At 41.0% G+C, this 21,764-nt stretch overlaps 1 protein-coding gene across 2 annotated transcripts in view; it reads right to left on the bottom strand.

Annotated features, from left to right (window-relative positions):
- Kcnn2 (potassium calcium-activated channel subfamily N member 2) overlaps positions 1 to 21,764 on the bottom strand; it is a 132,272-nt gene that overhangs the window by 30,816 nt on the left and 79,692 nt on the right. For both annotated transcript variants that reach the window (XM_028894137.2, XM_037197134.1), the window contains exon 4: positions 3,997 to 4,138. In XM_028894137.2, the coding sequence (XP_028749970.2) occupies positions 3,997 to 4,138 (142 nt within the window). The remainder of the gene's footprint in view (positions 1 to 3,996; positions 4,139 to 21,764) is intronic.

The raw sequence follows: 21,764 nt of genomic DNA, 5'->3' as shown, positions 1-21,764 counted from the left end.
GAGAGAGGACATACACACAGAGAAAGATAGATAGATAGATAGATATAGAGATAGATATAGAGAGACAGATATAGAGATAGATACAGAGAGAGAGAGAGAGAGAGAGAGAGAGAGAGAGAGAATATGAATGTACTACAATGTGAATCAAACCGCAGACCTTCAGCATGTCAAGCAAGTACACTGTGACTGAGATAGAGTCCCCAATCCCAATGTTTAATTTCTTCCTGAAATCTAGCAGTATCCAAGCTCTCCCTATTTTAGGAATTCCATAATCACCTGTGTCTAATATTGTAAACTCAGCTGGATATTATAGGCAAGGCTCTGTGTCGTCAATTCACAATAAGCAATTCAGGTAAGGATAGGCTAATTTTTGATAATGCTATTTGATTTTCTATTAGAAATTTTATAGAAAATAATCTCTCCTCGTGGTTGAATAATATTATTTCTGCTCAGAGTAGTACAGAATAAGCTTAGTCTAATGTCCTTGACTCTAAAAATATATGACCCACAGCACAAATTCAGCTTTTTGAAAATTTCTAAATTATACCCTAATTTTGAGTTTTGACTAATATAAGGACTGAGGATGATGACATGCTCTAATTTATCAGTGCCAGTTAGCTTTGGGAAGAAAACGAGCAGGACTTTGGCAAGTCTTTGTAGGTGTTAGCATGTAGATCAACTCTACTTCAAAATGAAAACAAACTACATGAAGGTATAAATTCTATCAAAATGTCATAAGCGCAAGGGTAGGGAAACTGAGAGATAAAAAAGAACAAAAGGCATAGTACTCCAGAGGTAATATTCAAGATGATGCACAGATCACCCTGTGCTCTCCTTAGAGGATTGTAAATTGTATTTCTTAGTCACACTTTATTAAAGGCCAGAGCTGAGAAGGGGAGACAGGCAGACAGGAGATGCTCATGGGAAATCCGTCAACCCATATTTTACTTAAATATGTGCTATAAATAAATGTCCAAGGAATAGGAGAATAAACACTGAAATAGGAAGTCATTTTGGGCTAAGTCCGTGAGTTTTATTATACTTCCCCTAATGAAAAGAAAGCAAAGGCAAACAAAATTTGTCAAACATACTTCATCTTGAAGAAACTAGCCTTTCATAAAGTTACTTTCTTTTACAAATCTATAATCTCATTCAGACATTCTCCACATTACATCTAGTTTGCCTCCAAATATTGCTCTAAGTCCCTAAGGAGTTGATACAGGCTATAATCCACTCCTTAGACACTTACTCCGGAAGACTGCCCAGTAGCTTCACACTATAGAAATTTGCCTGTCCCCAAGGGAGAGTCACTACATTGTGCCAAAGCGCTTATAAGAAGGCTACTCAAAGATATGTGGATTTCTCTATGTATGTAAGTAAACACTCTTTAATCAGATCAATTAAACAGTTTGTTCTTATATGGGAGAGACAACGGATTCCCTGAGTTTAGGAATGGGCTGTTGTTATGCTGTGAGACTGCAGAGGAAGAATGAAGCCATGTGCATTTCATTACACAGGCCCTTCTTTCATCTACACAGATTAAAAGATGCTTAGACCTTCTTCTCCAAAACCAAGATCAATAGTGGAACCTAATCAAGGAAGCAGCTGAAGGAGGCAAACATGAGATTCTGTGCTGCCAGAGAAGACCTCGCAGGGGCCGCTCAGGAGACATTAGGGACAGAGCAATACTAAGAGAAGACAGATGCATCTCAAGGTGCCTGTGCCCAGGAAAGGTTAAAGTCAAATTTGTGTCTGCTACAAAGGTATATGCACCCCAAAGTCACGCCTCTTTTAATAACAAAATGGGTACCTCGCGCCAAAAAAGGAACACCAAGCAAGTTGTTTTTGAGAGGCATGGGGGAAAGATTGTAGTTATCAGTTCTGTCTTTATAAATAGCATCATTCATGTCCCTTGTGGGCTTGTTATGGGGCCTTCCAAAAATACAACTTTATATATTTTATTTCCCAAAGTTTTATGCTATATAATAAAATGCTATTATTTGAGGGAAATGGGAGATATTCTAGAATCAAACATTTAATGAGCCATACCAAGTATAATGAAAAAATTTGAAGTTCACTAAATTCACAAAACTGTGTTTTTATTTCACAAGGAATAATGTTAAATTACATCCCTAAATTATAATTCTCATAATTTGGGATTGATAGTCATCCTGATAGTGCTGTTGTTTTTAAAATTGGCATGGGAAGTTTCTTTATCTCTGTTCAGTTTTACCAAGGGCAGAAGCACGTCTCCATTCTCCTGATGCTCAGGTTCCCAGTCCTTTCAGCTAATTAAAGTCCATGGAGCCATCTTCCTAGGCAAATGCTTCAGGTGACTCCATTCTGGTAGACAGTACTCAAGGGACTTAAATAGGCCACCTGGTATTCTCTCCTGCTACCAGTGCATGGACAGTGTAGAGACGTTGAGTTGGTGTTCTCCCCTTTAGGGTACATGTCTGAGTTCTTAAGCCCCATGAACTCTCTGCTACCTTACTGGTTTTAAGTGGCCACCACACAATCTTCCACAAGGGATGTTGCATTGCTAAGAACAAACTGGCATCCAACTGCAGTCCCTGACTTGAGCTATTACCCCATATACTGGGTATAGGACTTTTCCTGCCACAATATATGTACAATAGGCTCAAGGGCAGAGCACAGTGACCACATTCAAAGGTTCATGGTCACTCTTACTTCACCTTAATCTGCAATCAAATATCAAGGCTGGGCAGCCAGTTCTTTCATGATCTGCCTACCTCTCCTGCCCCCATGAGTGCTTTTATTTAAAGCTTACTTAACCTTTCTTCTGGTCTCTGCTGGTCCTTTGGCTGGAGAAGCACTCTAGCCTAAGCTACCTTACTTAACGATGGAAGTGCCTTTCCAGTTTTTATATAATAGTGTGAATGGAGCGCAGCAGTTCAGGCTACACCACAGTGTAAGAGGGGCAAATAACGTGCCTGAGTTTGTTAGGCCTGCTGGGAAAAGATCCATCACTTACCATTACAGCAAACCTTCCTCCAGCGTCCTGCAATCCCTGGCTTCCTGTCTCCAACTCAGGAATGTCCATGTCCCCCCTTTACACCTGTCTACTTACCTTGTTCTAATAAACTACATTCTTTAACTTGTGGCTTTCAAACAGAATGCACCCCATTCCTGGCCATCTACCCAGAAGTCTCATTTCATCTTAAAAGTCAATTCTCCATAGGTTATTTCTCTGATACGGCCCTATTCTTATTCTCCAGTTTCCTAAACATTTACTTCTTTCTATATGTACTCAGGTGTAATTACCAATCATTTCCAAAACATAGGGTTTCTGCTGGAGGCCCCCAGGGGCAGCTTGTGTCTAGTTTTGCTGTATTCCCTGTACAGTTTCCAGACCTATGCCTTTCACCCAACCAACATTCACTAACAAAATAAATAACATTATATAATTGCTGTGAGATGGTCTTTCTGTGTGCTGGGAGGGAATATGTGTTGCTACCAGTGATTAATAAAGAAGCTGCTATGGCCTAAGACAAGGCAGAACAGGCCAGGCAGGTAATCCAAGCAGAGAGACAAGGAGAAGAAGGCAGAGTCAGAGGAGACGCTGAGTGCTGCCAGGGCTGGGGTTGGGGAATGGCAAGATGTAATGGAACACAGGTAACAACACGAAGCCACGTGGCAAAACATCGATTAATAGAAATGGGCTGAATTAAGTTGTAAGAGCTATTTAATGATAAGCCTGAGCCATAGATCAAACAGTTTATAATTAATATAAGCCTCTGTGTGTTTGTTTGGGACCGAATGTTGGCAGGACTAGACGCGACTAGACAGGACTGAGCGGGACAGAAACTTCCATTACATATGATGCAATAGAGGTCTTTAAGCTCCCAACATATTTCAAAACTGTTTTTTTTATGAGCAAATGAGTAACTCACAATCGTTTACACATACGGGACTGAGTGGTTTCTGTTTCTTCTAAAGCACAAATGATAGTGATGGAAGGGGAAAGACACTTACCATGATTCCAGTAAGCAAGCAGACTCCTTTCCCACAGTATGTGTTAGGTACCATGTCACCATAACCAATGGAGAGAAAAGTTATTGATATCAACCACATTGCTCCAAGGAAGTTGCTAGTAACATCCTGTTGATCATGGTACCTGAAAAACAGCAAACAAGGCCAATGTTTTATAATTAATCTCTAGGACAGGAGCTAAGGACAATTCAGTTAATTGGATGGCTTCACTGTATCTTCAATAAACTCTTACGTTCAGATGTGCTGAGATATTACAAATATAAATAATGTCAAGAAGTTGCCTCAACTTAAAAAGAGGATACCTCCAAAGAATCATTTACAGTAGGAAAACCAACATTCTCACTGCTGCAAGGTGGCATACATTTACCTTTGTGGACAGTCTCAGCACCTTGGGATTCCTAGCTGATGTGCCCAACTTTTGTGACAATGTGCCCTGTCCTGATCTCCTGCTCCCTGTGTAGTAAGAAGAGTCCTGCTGTGTCCTGTCCTGGGACTATGTTTACTGCCTTTGTTCTCATTGTCCTTCTCCATCAATTCAGGTTGAAGCATGTACACACCGTCCAGCACACATGCATATGGTAATCAGGCCTCCTTGATCATCAACCTCGGAAAAACATGCTGTGATTCATGTCTCTGTCGCTACTAGGCTGAGTAGCCCTCTTTGGTCTCTACAGCACTCAAACCTGAATGGTAGTCACCAACAGAGTTCTTTGCTTTGTACCCACCTCCCACTAAGAACCACCTGTCCTTCTTTCTCTTGGACACTAGTTGTGAGTCCTTTACTCTCCTCATTTCTTGCTGTGCCTTCTAATAAATAAAGAGAAGCCAAGGTCCTGTTTTTTTGCTACTTGTACTGAACTAAGAAGTGACAGGCTGCTGTGATCAGAAACCCAGCATAAGGAGGAGTGAGGACAACTACTGTATTGATTAAAAAAAAAAAGGGGGGGGATAAGGTAGTCACTTTGACTGAGCCATGCCCAAGGAGTAACCACTTTGTTCTAGCTATAGATGCTCATTCCCAAGATGTCCCAGGAAGTTAAAAGAGAGTCCAGGGGGTATTTCTAGCATTCCGAGGAGACCATTGGGTACATTTCCACTGATTCTCTTTGTGGTATAGTGTATACAGGAGGTATAAGAATATGGTTAGTATTGGGTTTAGCTATAACATGATCTAACCAGTTTCCATAGTCTTCTCTGTTTCAAAACATAATTAAGTCAGCTTTGGTTTATACCCCATTCATGATATCAGGGTACACTACTGCGTAGTTCCTGCCATGATTGCTTAGGGGCATGTATTACTGCACCCCTGGTGTGGGCTACACAGGAGGGATGAGAGGAGAAGCCCATTTCCTATTCAAATTTTATTTGTGAAATGAAACTTCTCCTTGACAAAGCATGATTTACTCAAGAGCACATATCTATAATCTCCCAAAGTCCATGTATAAAAACATTGTATTTATTTTGTTCTCAGTAGAGTCTCAGCAACCCACTCCCCATTTAACATGTAGTATTTTACAATTTAGATGATTACTCACTGAAATTACTTAACTCTCCTTACATTGACAGTTGTGCCCTAGACAGTTTCACTTTCTAGTCTCAGACACATGCTGAGTGAGTCTTCATTTTGAATGGCTTCCATACCACCACTGTAAGTAGCAGAAGACTGATCAGTTAGGCACATGGTTTTTCTTCCTTTGGCAGAACAACTGGCTGCAAAGAAGAGTTTGAGATTTGCTACTACAACTTGGGGTCTCTGGGAATGCCTTTCTCACTACTGCCTATGAGGAAAACTCAACTTCCATGTATCTGCTCTTCTTTTAGCACTTTTTATTCGGGTTTTCGAATTTGTGGAGTGGAAACCCGAAGCGCTCACTGGAAATGTCCAGCTCACTCTTCCTCAGTGTGTCAACCTTTGATCGATCATAAAGCATCTTAAATGTATAACAAATCTCCCCTTTCTTCATCCCTGTGTCAGATGCTGTGATTGACACGACTGCATTGTTAGTGGGTATTTGTAAATGCTATGCTCCTTATACTGTGTCGGAGACCATGAACCTATAGTGAAAAGCCTAATTGGAAGCAAGTATGTTTCTAGAAGTTGGGATTTTTTTAGCTTGGGATTTCATAAATTATTCTTTTTGATTATGAAATAAAACTGTCTGAAAACAGCTCAGAATTCAAAAAAAAATTCTCATACTAATGTTTATGTTACATTTATACAGGCTCAGTTGTGAATAGTCAAAGTGAGGTAATTAAGGACCAAATTAGACACTATTAGAATAATCACCTGATTTCTTTCCTAGCAACTCAAACCCAAATATTATATGAGACTCATCAACACAGTGACACTATCGCTTAGAACATCCCTAGGTTTTGGATCAATGCCAGAGTCACATTGCTGTGAATGATTAATGCATATAATTTAAGACTAAAAAGGTATGTAAACTGTTCTTATAGTAATTCACGTCACAGACTAGTCAGATAACTCATCTTTTTCACAAGAAAAACTGTCTGAGAAAGGCATGAGGAAACTGCTCACATTGTAGATGCAATCTCTGATCAATGGGAGTGCTAATTTAATAAAAGGTACACCAAGTAATAGTAACACTGGTGGGAGAAATGCCCCATCATGTCAAGCTTTTAAGGATATCAGGGGTTCCAGCAAAAGACACTTGCCCTGCTTTCTACACACCCGGCAATGCTGGCTTTGTAGAATTCTATAGCTTTACCACCTTAAAAGAGATCCCGCTTTTTAGTTTCTATGCCTTATTCATCTCTTCATTGACTGCCTACTGTGCCGAGCACTGTTTAACAGATATGACAGCTTGATGTTAGTCTGAGGATTTGTTCAAGTTCACAGGGGTTACCTTCACGAAGGGGGAGGCTGGCCCTGACCAGCACTCCGACTGCCTTTCAGCACTACATGGCCAAGGCTAGCACTTAATGCTTTCTCTTTCATCATTCTTCTTCTCCAAACTATGCACGGGTCAGTATGGTTCTTCCATTTGTCCTCTTCCTCCCAGCTTCCTAACAGCATTCAGCAAATACTCATATGGGTCACAAGATATGTAATATATAATGTGCTCATCTACCCTGCCTTTAGGATCAAAGTAATAAAGTTTTGAAGGCTAATACTGGGCCTTAGTCAATTCTACACTGCTGGCCAGTTCTGGGAAAAGCACAGAGGGGGACTGGTGCTCATTGACTTATGGGGCCATGTCAAATTTGATCTCAGTCTGGGTTTCCCTGGGCCATGTGCTAGGCTCTCATAGTCACTCACAGATTCAACAGAGAGGAATGATTCTTGCTCATTAGTCAACATAAGTTGTGTTTGTCATGTCATATCCCAAGGTCAACGCACAACTTATTTTGACAGCAGCAAAAATGATTCCACTGTGGATGTTAACAGCTGACAAACTATTTTCATCAGTGCTTCTCTATTAAGCATTTAATTAATATTAGAAGTGACAAAAATATTTCAATTCTGGTCTCAAATTTCAGAGCTTGGTTCTATAATGAAAAGCATTGCAGAGATGAAATGCATGTGATCAATATACCATCATTTCTCTCCTAAAACCACTTCTTTCCTGAAATAACATCGTAACTATGGCAACACAATTAAAAAGATGTAAACTTAGAGCAACCAAAGGAAAGTAAAGGAGGCACCAGAGAGGAGGAAGAAACTTTTTATGAATGAAAATGTGTCCTGTTTTAAACCGCAATGGAGCAATAGGTTATTACATTTTTTACTTGATCATAAAACAAACTTTTAAAAATCTGAAAAAAAGATGGAATAATGGGTAACAAGATATTGTCTATCCATCAAAAACAGACAAAGATTCTGGAGAGAGGGTGAAAAACTAAAGTGAACTACAGACTTGTCCTATTTTAATGTCCAAAGAGAATCTACAGAATAATCCCAGGGAAGGAGAAGAGGCAGAGCTCCGAGGCCTCTCTGAATGGAAGGGACAGTTAGACTCTAAGGAGGCTAAGGTATTAAAGGGCCAAAAACCAAAGAAGGGATATCCAGAGGGAGAGAGTCAAGAGCTCTGCAGAAACCTCCTTGATTCTCCCAGCCAGTGGTACAGTATCTTCATGGAAAACTATTTGATGCGGGGAAGGGAAGCCCTGTAATGACAGTGATGGAGAGCCATCAATCAAAGACAGACCGCAGGAAATGACAGGCTATTAAGTGGAGATAAAACTGTTAATTTAGACATGATAGACTTAAGCTTATGGGCATGCTACATTCCACAAAATTCCACTGTAACAAACTAAAGAATAACCCAATCAAAAAAAAAAAAAAAACCACAAAGAAATAAAAGACTGATTCCAAAGAGGGTAGAAATAGAGGGTGGGGAATAGGCAACAGATGAGATAAATCAAGCACACAGAGCTCTAAAGCCCATTTATCCAAGTAGATCCTCAATCACATTAAATATAAAGGGCCCAGCGATCTCCAGTTACACAGATATCAACCACGCAAGGAACGGGTAAGTTACAAAACTGATAACAGAAAGCCTGATAAGGGTTGATGGATCTACAGGTACCTGCTCTCCTTGTTCCTTCCCAACAACTAACAGGAGTGAGAAAGCTCATTCTTTAGGTGCAGATTGGAGAATCAGGGACTCAGGGTCCAGAGAGGGGCAGAAGAAATGCTTAGAGCTGGGAAAGATTGGGACTTCAGGTTTTTAAACGAATCGGTACCATCCATCTCTACCCCCTTCTCTCCCTATCCCTGACTCTAGTATGACAACTTGCTAATAGAAAGAAAGGAAGTTTTTAAAACTGAAAAATGAAATGGCTTCAAAGAAGAGATAATACATTCACACTAAGAAATTGAGGACTCCTTAATACAACATCAGCTTTCACCCTTTGCCAAGTCTTGTTCGATAAATATCCTTTCTCCTAAAACAGAGCTTCCAACTGTCTTCCAAATCCCTCTCTCCAATATAAATGAGTAACAGTTGGCACCCATTTTCTACTTTCTGAAGAAGTGCATATAAAATAGAGGAGATAGAGAAGAGGGGGACCACAGAAGGACCTTGAGACACTGAAGACAAAGGTGAGTGCCTTAGTTTTGTCAGCTACATCACAGATGACTCTAAGGGAATACTGTAGTGATACAATTCAGATTACAATATAATCACAGCCATACCATAATTCCAATGCAAACTGAAATAAATTGCCTAGAAAATAGAACACAAAGAGGGAAAACATACAAGAAACAAAACCAAAACCAAAAACCTTCTCAGGAGTGGAGATTTAGCATTCAGCAAAACCGCCTTTCCAATATAAGGTGTGAAGATGAGAAACTAGAAGCATTTGGCTGGTTAAGCATTTGACTGGTTAAGCGTTCAGGCTTTTAAGCAGCAGTTCAGCTGAGAGCCACTGGATGAGGACACAGAAGCTTCCAGTCTGAGGAAATAGGACCAGCTGAGGAATTGGCAAGGTGAGATAGCTGTGGCTTGTTCTGTCTCTCGGACCTTCCAGTATTCACCCCAATAACTGGCCTCGGGTTTGATTTTATTAATAAGAACTTTTAAGATTCATGCTACACCTATAACAAAGAGACTGGAGGGATGAAATAAAAATGCCCTATTATTTCTTCAACAGGAAAACTGGAAAGCAGACATTTTTCTAAAGGAAACATTTTAAGAGAATCTATAAACATAAACATAAACATAATAATAATAATAATAATAAACTAAGCCAAGGGATATCACTGTGAAATGCAAATAATAAGCAAAGGAAAAGATATGAAAGCTAAAAAAAAAAAATAGATCCAAACTTAACTATGTGTTGGAAAGGGCAATCTATATTTTTTGGTTTTGCAGTGGGAGAGATAGGGCATCCAGGAGGACAAGGAACTGAACAGGTATTTCTCAGGCCCACTCTGCTTGGCTTGCACACTGAGCAGACACAGAACCTATATACAGTTCTCTGTGTAGTGCTAACCTGGAATGGAGGTGACACCCTCAGGGGATGAGAGATGTCTATGACTCCATAAAGTTCCACAGTGAGCCGTGAGACTACCAGACAGCCCATTCGGTATAGATTAACTGGTGGCAAACCTGAATGTCAGTAAGTCTGATAGTCCATGTTTCCACTTGCAAATTCAGAGATACGAGAGAAACATACACAATGCTTCGATCACACACATGCAACTATGTGCAGGTAGTTTCTATTTACAGGAAAATCAGACCAAATGTATGACTCCACTAATCCAGACGTATAAGAATGGGAAGCAATCCAAGGAAGGAAGATATCTGTTCAGAGAAGAGAAGAGCTGAGAGCCAATGGTTCAGACAGGAAAGGGAACATGAATCATTTACTTTCCATCGCTCTGCGTCAGGGATACTCACCAGTTGTTGCATTAGAGTCTCCTGGGAACCATTAAGAAAATACTGTCCACTGCCCCTCTACTAATTAAACCCAACTCTCTAGAGGTGGCGCTATGACATAGGGAGGGATTGTCTTTTAAGTTTCCCAGGTGATTTTAGCGAGTTACATTGTTGCAAAGACGTTACATTTTTTTCTTTTCTTTTCTTCTTCAATGGGATTCCCATTCAATCAGATATTGAATATTTCTACGTACAAAGGCACTTTTAGAGGCACAGAGAACGCACAGAAACTGTGTTCACAAAACATGATTGTGGGTAGTAAGGGAATAGGAAATCTACAATAGATAGTGCAAAGACATACTGAGGGAAAATATATAGAAGAGATGGAAAGAAACAACAGGGTTGTGTAACACTGTAACGCGGATGCCGAGAATCAGTTTTAAATCAGGATTAAAACATAAACTCCAGCCAACGTAAAAATTTTACTGAAAACCTGATGGTGCTCTCAAGTATAAATGCTGTCATGATATGCAACAGGAAACAACTCTAGAAACAGTTCTCAGAAAGTTATTTCTGAGCAGAGACTGAACTGCCCTAACCCACGACTTTCTCAGGTCCTTCCTCTTATACCTCCTTTCTGAGCATCACTGTGTCCAAAACATAAGGTCTTAGGACCCTGAGGATCCCAGAGATATAAAGCAGCAAGAGCGGCAGAAAGACACAGTGCAAGGCTACTTAACTTTTGGCCCAGACCAGTACAAGTTTTCCAAAATTATGGAATTCTTTATTGATCTAAAGTGAGTTTTTATTACCTCAATTTTATTTTGTTCCTTTGTCTTTATACATTTGGAATTTTTTCCTCTTTTGATTTAGGGAAAATCTCTTTCTCTCTCTCTCTCTCTCTCTCTCTCTCTCTCTCTCTCTCTCTCTCATATATATATATATATATATATATATATATATATATATGTGTGTGTGTGTGTGTGTGTGTGTGTGTGTGTGTGTGTGTGTGTGTGTGTCTGTCTGTCTGTCTGTCTGTATTTCTCTGCCTCTCCAAAATCCATGAATCCATGATTTCTTCCCACCTTAGCCTATAGGAGTTTCATTCATACTTTGGATATAGAAGATTCAGTTTTGGGTAGACACCATCAGTGGATATGTTCTGAGCAAATAAGCTGAACCGAGCTTAAAATAAAGCTCAACGTTCCCAAAGGGAAGGAGAGGAATGGCAGAACATACACAGGTTTTCAAGACTGAATAGGACCCTTATGCTTCCCTGAAAAGATGACAAATACGTTTCATGGACTGAGTCTAGTATTCATTTATGATGGAAGAAGTGACATCAGCAATGTCTAGTGTCAATAAGTTAACAGTCTTAGATCTGATCTCTCTCTCTCTCTCTCTCTCTCTCTCTCTCTCTCTCTCACACACACACACACATACACACACAATTATAGCTATTTGACTATGTCAAAAAGCTTCAGGCACAAGATTGACAATACATTAACATCCTGTTAACAGAGAGAAGGCCTTCTCCTTCAGGTTTTCTATGCTTGAGATGGCTAGGGAAATCTGAACAGCTCTTGGAGAGAAGTTACCTCCCAGGTCATGGGAATGGGACTAATTTTAAATAAAACAAATTCTGATATTCTCCAATATATATTCTAGAATATTATTTAAATATTAAATGTATATTACAATTAAGTCAATAATGTATGTTCATATTTAAAATGGCTTTATTTCTAAGTAAATAAAATAAAAAAACCAGAAAGAGAAAAATTTACATGCACACACTCAACAGGTCATTCCAAGGTCAAGTGGGAACAGTTTGTAGGGTAGGTATGTCCCATGAATAGAGAATACTCCTGACCTTGACCTGGGACCAACCAAAACCAAAGGGACAAACAACAAACAAAAATCAAGAATCCCTAGGATATATTGAGGAACTAGCTGGGCTTCTAGTAAAGACATCAGAAAAATTTGTAGTAAGCTTCATATCAATAGACCTGAAGAGCCAAGTGTGGTAGCACAGGCCTGTAATCCCAGAGGAAGATAGAAGCCAAAGGACCATCTTCCAGGTCAGTAAAGAATTCCTAGTTTCTTGAGACCTTATCTCAAGAAACAACACACTGCCGGAGGGTGGGGTGTGGGATGCCACATGCTTTTAATCCCAGCACTCAGGAGGCAGAGGCAGGTGGATCTCTGTGAGTTCGAGGCTAGCCTGGGCAACAGAGTGAGTTCCAGGAAAGGCACAAAAAACAAACAAAACAAACAAAAAAGAAATAACACACAACAACAACAAAATATACCAGCACATCAGTGAAACAGGATAGTCTGGAATTTGGCACAAAGGCCTGTTTGGGACTGCACTCTCAGGACTCATGGGACTAGCAAATGCCAGAAGGACCTTTTAATTATGACAGGCTGACATTTCCCATCCAAGGTTTTCACTATTTCTGTTTCTTCCCTGATTTCCTAGCTGGACTTATTTTAACTCTCTGAGGCAGACCTCATTGATGTAACTGTGAGGTCCTCCAGGGTAAGTGAACTCTAGTATCGACACAGCAATGTTTGGCCAGGCTGAAAACTCCCCTTACCAGAAGTCAAGTTTACTAGAACACATAGCATAGTTCACATTTGTCATGGGCATAGTCCACACTTGCCATGTGGCAGCCTTTGTGCCTGGCAGAGAAGGTGCGTCTGTATTGTTTGGGGTGGGTACTAATTCTGGGAATTCCTACCAGGATATTCCAAAGGGTGACAGCAAGCTGGCAGTTTGCTCTACTTCTCAGAAGCCAAGGGTAGCCACTAGGTGGCAGTACCACATCAGTTTATTCTCACCTTCACTCTGGCATTTGCCTGGCTGGTGCTGGTGCCATGAAGCAATGTGATGTGTAGAAATGCCCTCTCCTGATGCCCCATTCCATCTCTATGACAAAGGAGTAAAACTCCTCTCCTGGACACTCTAAAAACAGGTGTCATCCACCATCGGAATCAGGGTAGAGGAAAGGGGACCTGGCCTCTCCACTCCTATACCAAGCAGCCCAGGGAGCTACCCAGAATCTGGGAGGCCTTTGAATGTGTGTTGGGGCAGGGGTGGGGTGGAATGAGATTTTCTGTCTGGATGCTGATTCATTATACCCCTGTCAAAGATAGATCTAGGGTTACAGCACTGCTCCACAATTCAGCCAGCGTGGATTCTCTAGATCAAAGATCAGACCCTAATAGCCCATCTATAAAAAGATAAAAATCCCCCTGGCTGTTTCAGACCAGGCCATGTTGGATACAAATCAGCATTTGAAGATGGAAAAGGCATCTGAGATAGGGCAAGGGAATTCATTGCATGCGAAGTACTGCCCAACTCTTAGCTGTGTCTGAACCAAGGCAAAGGAGTCTTGGTCTCTGAGCCTCACTTTCCCTCAGATGCAAGACTCTGACCTTTTGCCTCATCAAGTATTCCTGAGCATCAAGATGAAGACATGAAGTCCACATAGATGCTGTGTTCTATAGTGGCCAAGGCCTTTTTGAGAATGGGAAAGTAAACACAAAGACAAGACATCCCTTCCTGCAGCTACCCTCTCGGTCCCATAGTTGCCTCCATGGCTAATGCTACACTTCTATCTTCGTGTCAGTAGGGAGCAGGGGTCCCTTGTTCTGTCTGTATGGACAGTGAACCCTTGAGAAAGCTTTGACGGAGCTTCTGTCTAGGGCTCCCGGTCAACTGAAAAGAATGTACCATGATGACCCAACGCCACTTCCTCGGCAGGCCCACAGCTATGGGAGGCAGTCACCATGACACACTACTAAATTTTTTAATTTTCAAAATCCATCAAATAAAAACTACAATGTAGAACATACGATGATAAGATGCTCCGGCCTGCCTCCAGCCCTGCGCAGGTCTGAGCTGTGCTCCTAGCGAAGTAGAACATTCCTGAGCACTGTAGCTTTATTCCTTGGTGACAGAGTCAGAAAAACGAGGCACCAAACCCGAGTAGAGCAAGTTCTCAGGACACGCAGCTGAAGGGGACTCCAGCGAAGCTGATGAAAAGGACCACACATATTCTTAGGTCATTTTCAAGGTTTACCAGTTACATTTTCCCATTTTGACTCTAAGAACTAACTTCAGAATACCTACTAGCGTTGCAGCTTGGGCAGTTAAAACACAGCTTTGAACAGTTTTAGGGATTTGGAATGGTCATCAAAAAAAAAAAATGCTTCCTGGAGCTTCTCACCAGCAAGCAACAGGCAGACAGTGTATACCTGCTGAGTGAACCACACACCCATCTCACCGAGATCACTGGCAAGAGTCTCAGCCATCACTGCAGCCAGTAACCCCAAATGGATATTTAAATTCATTTTCACTTTACCCGGGTGAAATAAAGTTTTCCATAGAGAGCCATGAATTCGACTTGTCAGGTTGGTGAGAGAAAGCTTCCTACCCAGGAAATTCAGGACTCAATGCCAAGTGGTACAGCAAAAGAAGCTTCTGCCCCTCGTCTTGCAGGTGAGAGAGGGTAGCAAGGAGCAGTATTCCAAAAGTCAAGAAAACAAATGGATGTGATGGTTGGTCCTCAGTTGTATAATGCTTGCTGGATATCCTTCAATAGAAGCCTTTACTGATGTTTGCTCCCATTAAACTACACCGCACATGTGTGAATCTGCCAGCCACATGATGTTTCCTATTAAAATGAAAAGCTCGGGGTGATGACAACCCCTTGGCCAAGTGCAGCAGCTGGATCTAACTGCCGACTGCTTTCTGTGGTGATGGTGAAGGATTAGGTATATAGGCAAAAACCAAAGGGATCAACATCAATATTCCACCAAATCAGGCTAGGAGTCACTATGTGCACAGCTTGGTAACCACAGGGATAATTGACAGCCTTGAAATAAGTATCTGTGTGTGTTCTACATAGACATTCTCCAGGCAGCTCATAGAAAATACCTGACCTAGAAACATAAAAACTAGACTAAGTAAGAACTGCAGCACAGTTGCCCAGAAGGAGTCTTCACAAAATGAATGAAAAAGTTCCATACTGGGGTAGAGCTGGCCAATAGGGATTTTTCATTTCATTTTGATGAACTGTAAAATGAATTCAAAGAGCTGTATGGGATTACTCACTGCCCTGTTGGAGTAAGAGGATGAGGAGTTGAGTTGTGGCATGAGAGGCATGGACCATGAGCTATGACAACGCAGTAACCACAATCCATCCCCAAGAGTCCCTGAACCTCTTTTCTCTGCTAGAGGGAAATGGGAGTAAGAAAGATGACATAACCCAGATCCTCAGACGCATCAGCTACAGGGACATGAGACACAGTATGCGATGCTTCCCTCTCATCCAGTTGCTTACTTTTGGGATATGCTTCCTGCGTAAAGGAAATAAGTCAACCACTGAAAGAATTCACGAATTTTGACTGAGTGTTGCATATTGATTCATTCAGATGTGTGTCGATTCCCTTAGTACTTTAGTTGATACAGCAGGTGCTGGGGCAGAGAAGAAGCCAAGAATCCTCACTGACCAGTTCTGATGTCCACGAACTGTGAGGGATTGTCTTAGGTGCTACAGGAAGGCAATCAGCCCCCTTTCCTTTCCCCATCCTTCCTGCCATTTCCACCCTCTGGGATACAGCCAGTGTGTAAGGTGGGGTGCACAGAGGGATGGCTGTGGGTAGGGCCCCACTTTTCAGATCCTCTTAAATGCTAGAGTCTTCCCATTTTCAGGTATCCACACTCTGCTCATCTGACATTTTACTTAAAAAATAAAAATAAAACAAAAGCAGAAACAAGGTCTCCATTCATGTATTTATAATTTTCTATATTGCTCAATCATATGTATGTTGACAGAAAATGATACAAAAGCCAAAGAACAAGTATAGTGATGATCCCTTCATTATTTTTCATGTTCAATATATGTCAAAACTATTTCCGATACATGTTTCCATGGTGCAACACTCAACGTTTAAAGTAACGAACCAGGATGCAGCCCATTTCCTTTCCTTGTGTTTGATTTAAAAACATGTTCACTCTTTTAAGTCATGTATGTTTGTAATAATAATGTTAATAATCATAATGTTTGTTTGTAACATTTCCATACATTCTCTTGCTGATGTAAAGGCAGCTGAAGGCTTCATAAAAGTGCTGACTTCAAACAATGAAAAAAGATGTCAGAAATAACTGCCATATTTTTTTCTTAAATGGAAATAAAGTACATTATATGGAATTTTTGGGTTTTGGCTATTAAATGCTTGTTTGATTCACAGTATACTTATACGTAATTAATATACAGGCTGATTATTTTGAAATTATTAGACAAATATTTTTAATATATTGTTCAGGACATATCTCACACAATTTCTCTTTCTTGCTCTATGTGTATACGTATACACACAACATGTATACATATACATAGAGATATATGGAATTCAGAATTTTAATCTCCCATCATATATAATGTGTGAAGCATCTGAACTTAGCTTTCTGAGCACAAAGGACACTTTGGCCTTGACGTAGGGCTTCAAACAGAATCCAGCCTAGATGATGAAGACACACACTGCCTAAGTCACTGGGTAATGGCTCAATGTAATGGGTGGTACAAAGAGAACAATTAGTTCAGGAGGCTCTTGAGGATGGCTCAGAAGAGAGGTAGACTTTCTGAAGTTGTGTCTGCTTTCCTGACTCATTAGATGAGACATGAAGCACTGGAGACACAGTGTTCTAGTGTAGACACCAGAACAGGCAGGTCCACCCAGGGCTGTGCTGAGGCTTCAGGTAGGAACAGTGGCCAGATGTCTGTAGGTGCTGTCTCTCCTAAGTACCCCGGCACAGCACTCAGCTGGCTTCCCTTCATATCTTCCCATCTGTTCAGCTTGTGTCTCCAAATACCAAGCTGCCCCAAGATGGAGTTGTCTTTACCTGTGCATCATCCTTGAAATCAAGGAGCCATATGTTCCGACACATACACCTTCAAATGCTCCCAAATTGAGCCATTGTTCTTGGCATGGCTCCTGCTTGCCTCTTCCGTTTTAGTTCCTTGCATCCTGGGCTCCAGCTGAAGGACTTTCCATTCATGGGACACATGCTGCCCTCATTCCTAAGGGCACTCATGTGCTGTCCCTTTCTCTTACACCTTAACCCTTCCTTAGCTGAGCTTCTTTTCCTTCATATTCTACCTCCAAAGTCACTTCTTCTCAGCACTGTCAGCCCACCCCCTCCTGCTAAGAGTGGCCTGTAGACTGTCTGCCGTCAAGCCGCGTGGTACACAGAACCAGCCCCACGGCCTTTACGCCATCCCTCATCTAAAGGGTTGTCACTGTGTCTTGTGTTGTTCAAAGCCCTGTGCCCCGTGTTAGAAAGAATGAATGCTAACTGACATGACAGATGTTTAACACAGACTTATGATGAGTGAGGCAGTCCCCGTATCCATTTTCTTTTTCTAGAGATGAGATGACTGAGGCTGGAGCATAGAGCAGACATTTTAGTACTATACCAACAAGTCTCTCCTTTTCTTGGGGTCTCTGTATACTGTTCTCTCCCCTGTTGCCTGAACAGTCTTTCTAAGACAGCAGTTCTCAACATGTGGGTTGTGACCCCTTTGGGGTTGTCCAACGACCCTTTCATGGGGGTCACCGAAAGCCACCAGAAAATACAGATATTTGTATTACGATTCAGAACAGTAGCAAAATTACAGTTAGGAAGTAGTATCAATGAAAATAATTTTATGGCTAGGGGTCATCACAACAACTGTATTAAAGGTCGCAGCATAAGGAAAGTTGAGAACCACTGTTCTAAAACATGAGCTGAACTGTGTTACTTTGTCTGCTCACCTTGGGTGGGTCTATACTGCCTAGAAAGTAAGTTACTTCCATTAAAATAGTATCTAAGGCCACTAATAATTTGGTTCGAACTCACCTTTCTCAGCATTTCCCCAGTCATCAGCCACATGGCCAAGTCTGTCACTTTTGCTCCTTTGCTTCTAACTGTCCTTAGCTGACATTTCGATCTTCAATGCTCTTCCCATCTGAGAAGCATTCCCCATTCCCTTAGGCAGGAGTCCAGATGTGCTGCAGAGGCCTTGCGCTCAATTATAGCTTCCCTTTTTTATTGGACCACCTGCCTCTTCCACTAACCATTGAGCACCCATAAGGGGTGTCTCTTCAACCCCACTGATGGACTCAGTACTCAGTTCCCAGTAGAAGCCCAATACATTTTGCATAGTGGATTAGGAAGAGTCAAAATCCTATAAGCTTAATAAGTAAAGAGGTCTCAATTTGGAAATTAACTGCTTTAAATAGGAACATAGAAGCAGAATAAATCAAACATAACAGCTGTATTTCTGCTATGCAGCCAAATGGAGACTTATAACTTAGATTATTCTTGCCAACACACTCATCTGTAGCTTCCTGTTTTCCGTTGTCATTCGTCATGGAGAAATTAACAAATTTGAAGGAAACCTCTATTTTATATTAATTTCATTGCAATTAATTCTAACTCCATGGAACTAGTTGGAAACTATTATTAATGCATCTCCCCCATATAAAAGAACATGTCCCTCAGTCGTGACGAAATCTTTCAAGCACCTGTGGTCCTAGTACATCGTATTTTTATATTCTTCAGTTGGATTTTGACTGCAGAAGAAAATGTTCCTTATATAATGCTAATACAGCAGCATTTGATGACTCTAAAGGTATTGATGCATTATGACAATGAAAATCATGGGGCAAATGCTAGAAACAGCCTATAGAGAACTCTACACTGTAACAGAAGACAAACTATACAGGTGACACTTGTTATAAATAGGGATATTCTTAAAATCTAAAGGTCCTATTCATTACAGTGTCTGCAACACCAAGGGTCTCACAGGGCTGTTCAGAAAGTGAAGGCATTGTAGATATATACTTGCCTGATTTTTAATGGTGATTAACAAAAATAACCAATTTTAAACAAAACCAGAACTACCCGTAAAATGATGTTATAACTCAAAGAGACAAACTAGAGCAAACAAAAATCTCACACAACTAAAAATAAAATAAAAAAAAAATCCTTACTAGTACGTTGTCACTTTCCGTTTAGGGACAGATAGGAAATTAGGGTACACTAGGAAAGAAATCTCACATGCTTTCTCTCAGAAATTTTTTTTTCTTTCTGAATAGCCACTGTCCATTTCCTTATAATTAAGATTGATAAGTGGACATCAGAAGCTATCTAGTTCCATTTTATTTAATAACTAGGAAACTGAGACTTAGACATGTGAGCCAATTTCCTCAGAATGCGGGCTTATGGTCAGCCAAGGAGAGTTTGCACTCTGGCCGGCCTCTTCATGCTCCCATACGAGGTGAGGCTTTGTTTGCCATGTCAGTAAACCCAAGGCTCACAGACTGGCATCCAGGATTCAATACTGGCCACCCATGGATCTGTTTTATAGGCCTTCGCAGATTATTTCTACTATAAAAAATTTAAAGCTTCTAAAATCAGTGCCCTTCATTAAACTGCTTTCCTGAGAGCCCTTAAGGGCAGAAAAATAATTTTAGTAAAATCCATTTATTCATAGAAAATTAAATATTTTATGCAATGGATAATTTGAGATCCTTGTGTTCTTTTTCTTTTTTAACTCTTCCTTCTGATTTGGACTCAGGAAGCAAGATATTTCTTATGTAACCTTCATGAAGCAGCTCCTGATGATTCTGAAGTTCTTTCTTCATGAGAACAATGAACATTATGTGGCCAGATGCCGAAAATAACCTATAAGACTTCCACTGAAGCAGAAAAATTTTAAATCAACTGTTAGTGCTGTGTTAAATATCCCCATATTCTCAGCATTTGGGTAATCAACCATCCCCCTACCCAAAACGTCCTGCCCCCAATCCCTGGCATCTGAACTCCAAGGCAGAGCCAGATTTTTCCTTATCACTTTTCCCTCACTGCTCCACACCTGAACAGAATCCCTGACTATGTGTCCCCCTCATCCTTCCCCATGTGGTATTCTTAGTCCTGGTCAGGAAGAAATAAGTCATGTTGTCACAGATTCCCCACTCCCTTCTTGTCATATGTCTCTCTACTATCATTACTGTTCTAACTGGTACATATCTCTCATCTTTTGCTCTAGATTAGAAGTACCAAAGTCAGGTCTATAGTGTGGGGCTTCCACAGTTTGCCATTCTTAAGCCTTGGCAAGATGTGTCAGGCAAGCCGCTGAGAACAGCAGGTCATGGAGATGTACTAGATGAGGGCAGAGAGGAGACATGATCTGAGCACAGAAGCATGAGAATGTCTAATACTGAGGAAACTGAGTCCCCACCTGGTGAATGGATTTTCCACTGTTCAGCTGACAGGTAAACTCATGATAATTCAGTCCAAAATATCCGGTAACCATCTGTTCCAAAACATATTTTTTCCTGCCTATATTTTTTCTCTACAATTCAATATGTAAATGTTCCCTGTCTTAACTTGTGTGATCATAACAGAAGCTACTCTTCTTTTTTCTCCTACTGACATTGCCTGTACACACACACACACACACACACACACACACACACACACAGAGAGAGAGAGAGAGAGACAGAGACAGAGACAGAGAGACAGAGAGAGACAGAGACACAGAGACGCAGATACACATGGATACCTACACGCAGACTGAGTTACACAGAGAAAGAGACACACACAGAGATACACACAGAGTCACACACAGAGAGACAGATACACACACAGAGGGACAGAGAGAGAGATACACAGACACAAAGAGACTCACATGAAGAGATAGATACACAGTTAGTCAGACAGAGAGCAGACACCCACACTCATACACCCACATAGAGAGAGGCAGAAACACACAAAAACAGACACATATTTAGACAGACATATAGACATGACAGATACACACATTTACACATACACACAGAGACAGACAGATGCACAACACACACACACACACACACACACACACACACACACACACACACACACACACAGCACTCTTTGGCTGTAACACTGATGCCCTAGAGGGACACAGGCACCTACCTGAATGGCTCTGGATTATTTTCTAGTGAAGTCACTTTCTTACCGTTTTGTTTATCCCACAGCCAGGTTGTCACTAACTGCTGTTACCCTCATGCCAGCAGCTTCCTTCCCTTTGTAATTCGCAGCTATTTGAGAAATAGGACTCTGAGCTGCTCTACAATAGTGTCTAATGAAAGGCAGAAGGCACTCACTGAGACCGCCAATTATTTTTTTCTATGAATAAGGCAGATCAGCTTTAAGCACTAGTATTTCTGGCTATTCATTCACTGTCTTGATTCTTGCTTAGCTGAATTCTGGATGAACAAGCCGCTGGATAAAAGACGACTGGGTGTGAATTGAGGTGACACAAGGCCAGCTGCTTCTTTTATGAAGCCCTTGTTTTAGATATGTTCTTA

The sequence above is a fragment of the Peromyscus leucopus genome, chromosome 19 (assembly GCF_004664715.2).
Source record: "Peromyscus leucopus breed LL Stock chromosome 19, UCI_PerLeu_2.1, whole genome shotgun sequence".
NCBI lineage: Eukaryota > Metazoa > Chordata > Mammalia > Rodentia > Cricetidae > Peromyscus > Peromyscus leucopus.
This window is presented reverse-complemented; position numbering and strand designations above follow the sequence as displayed.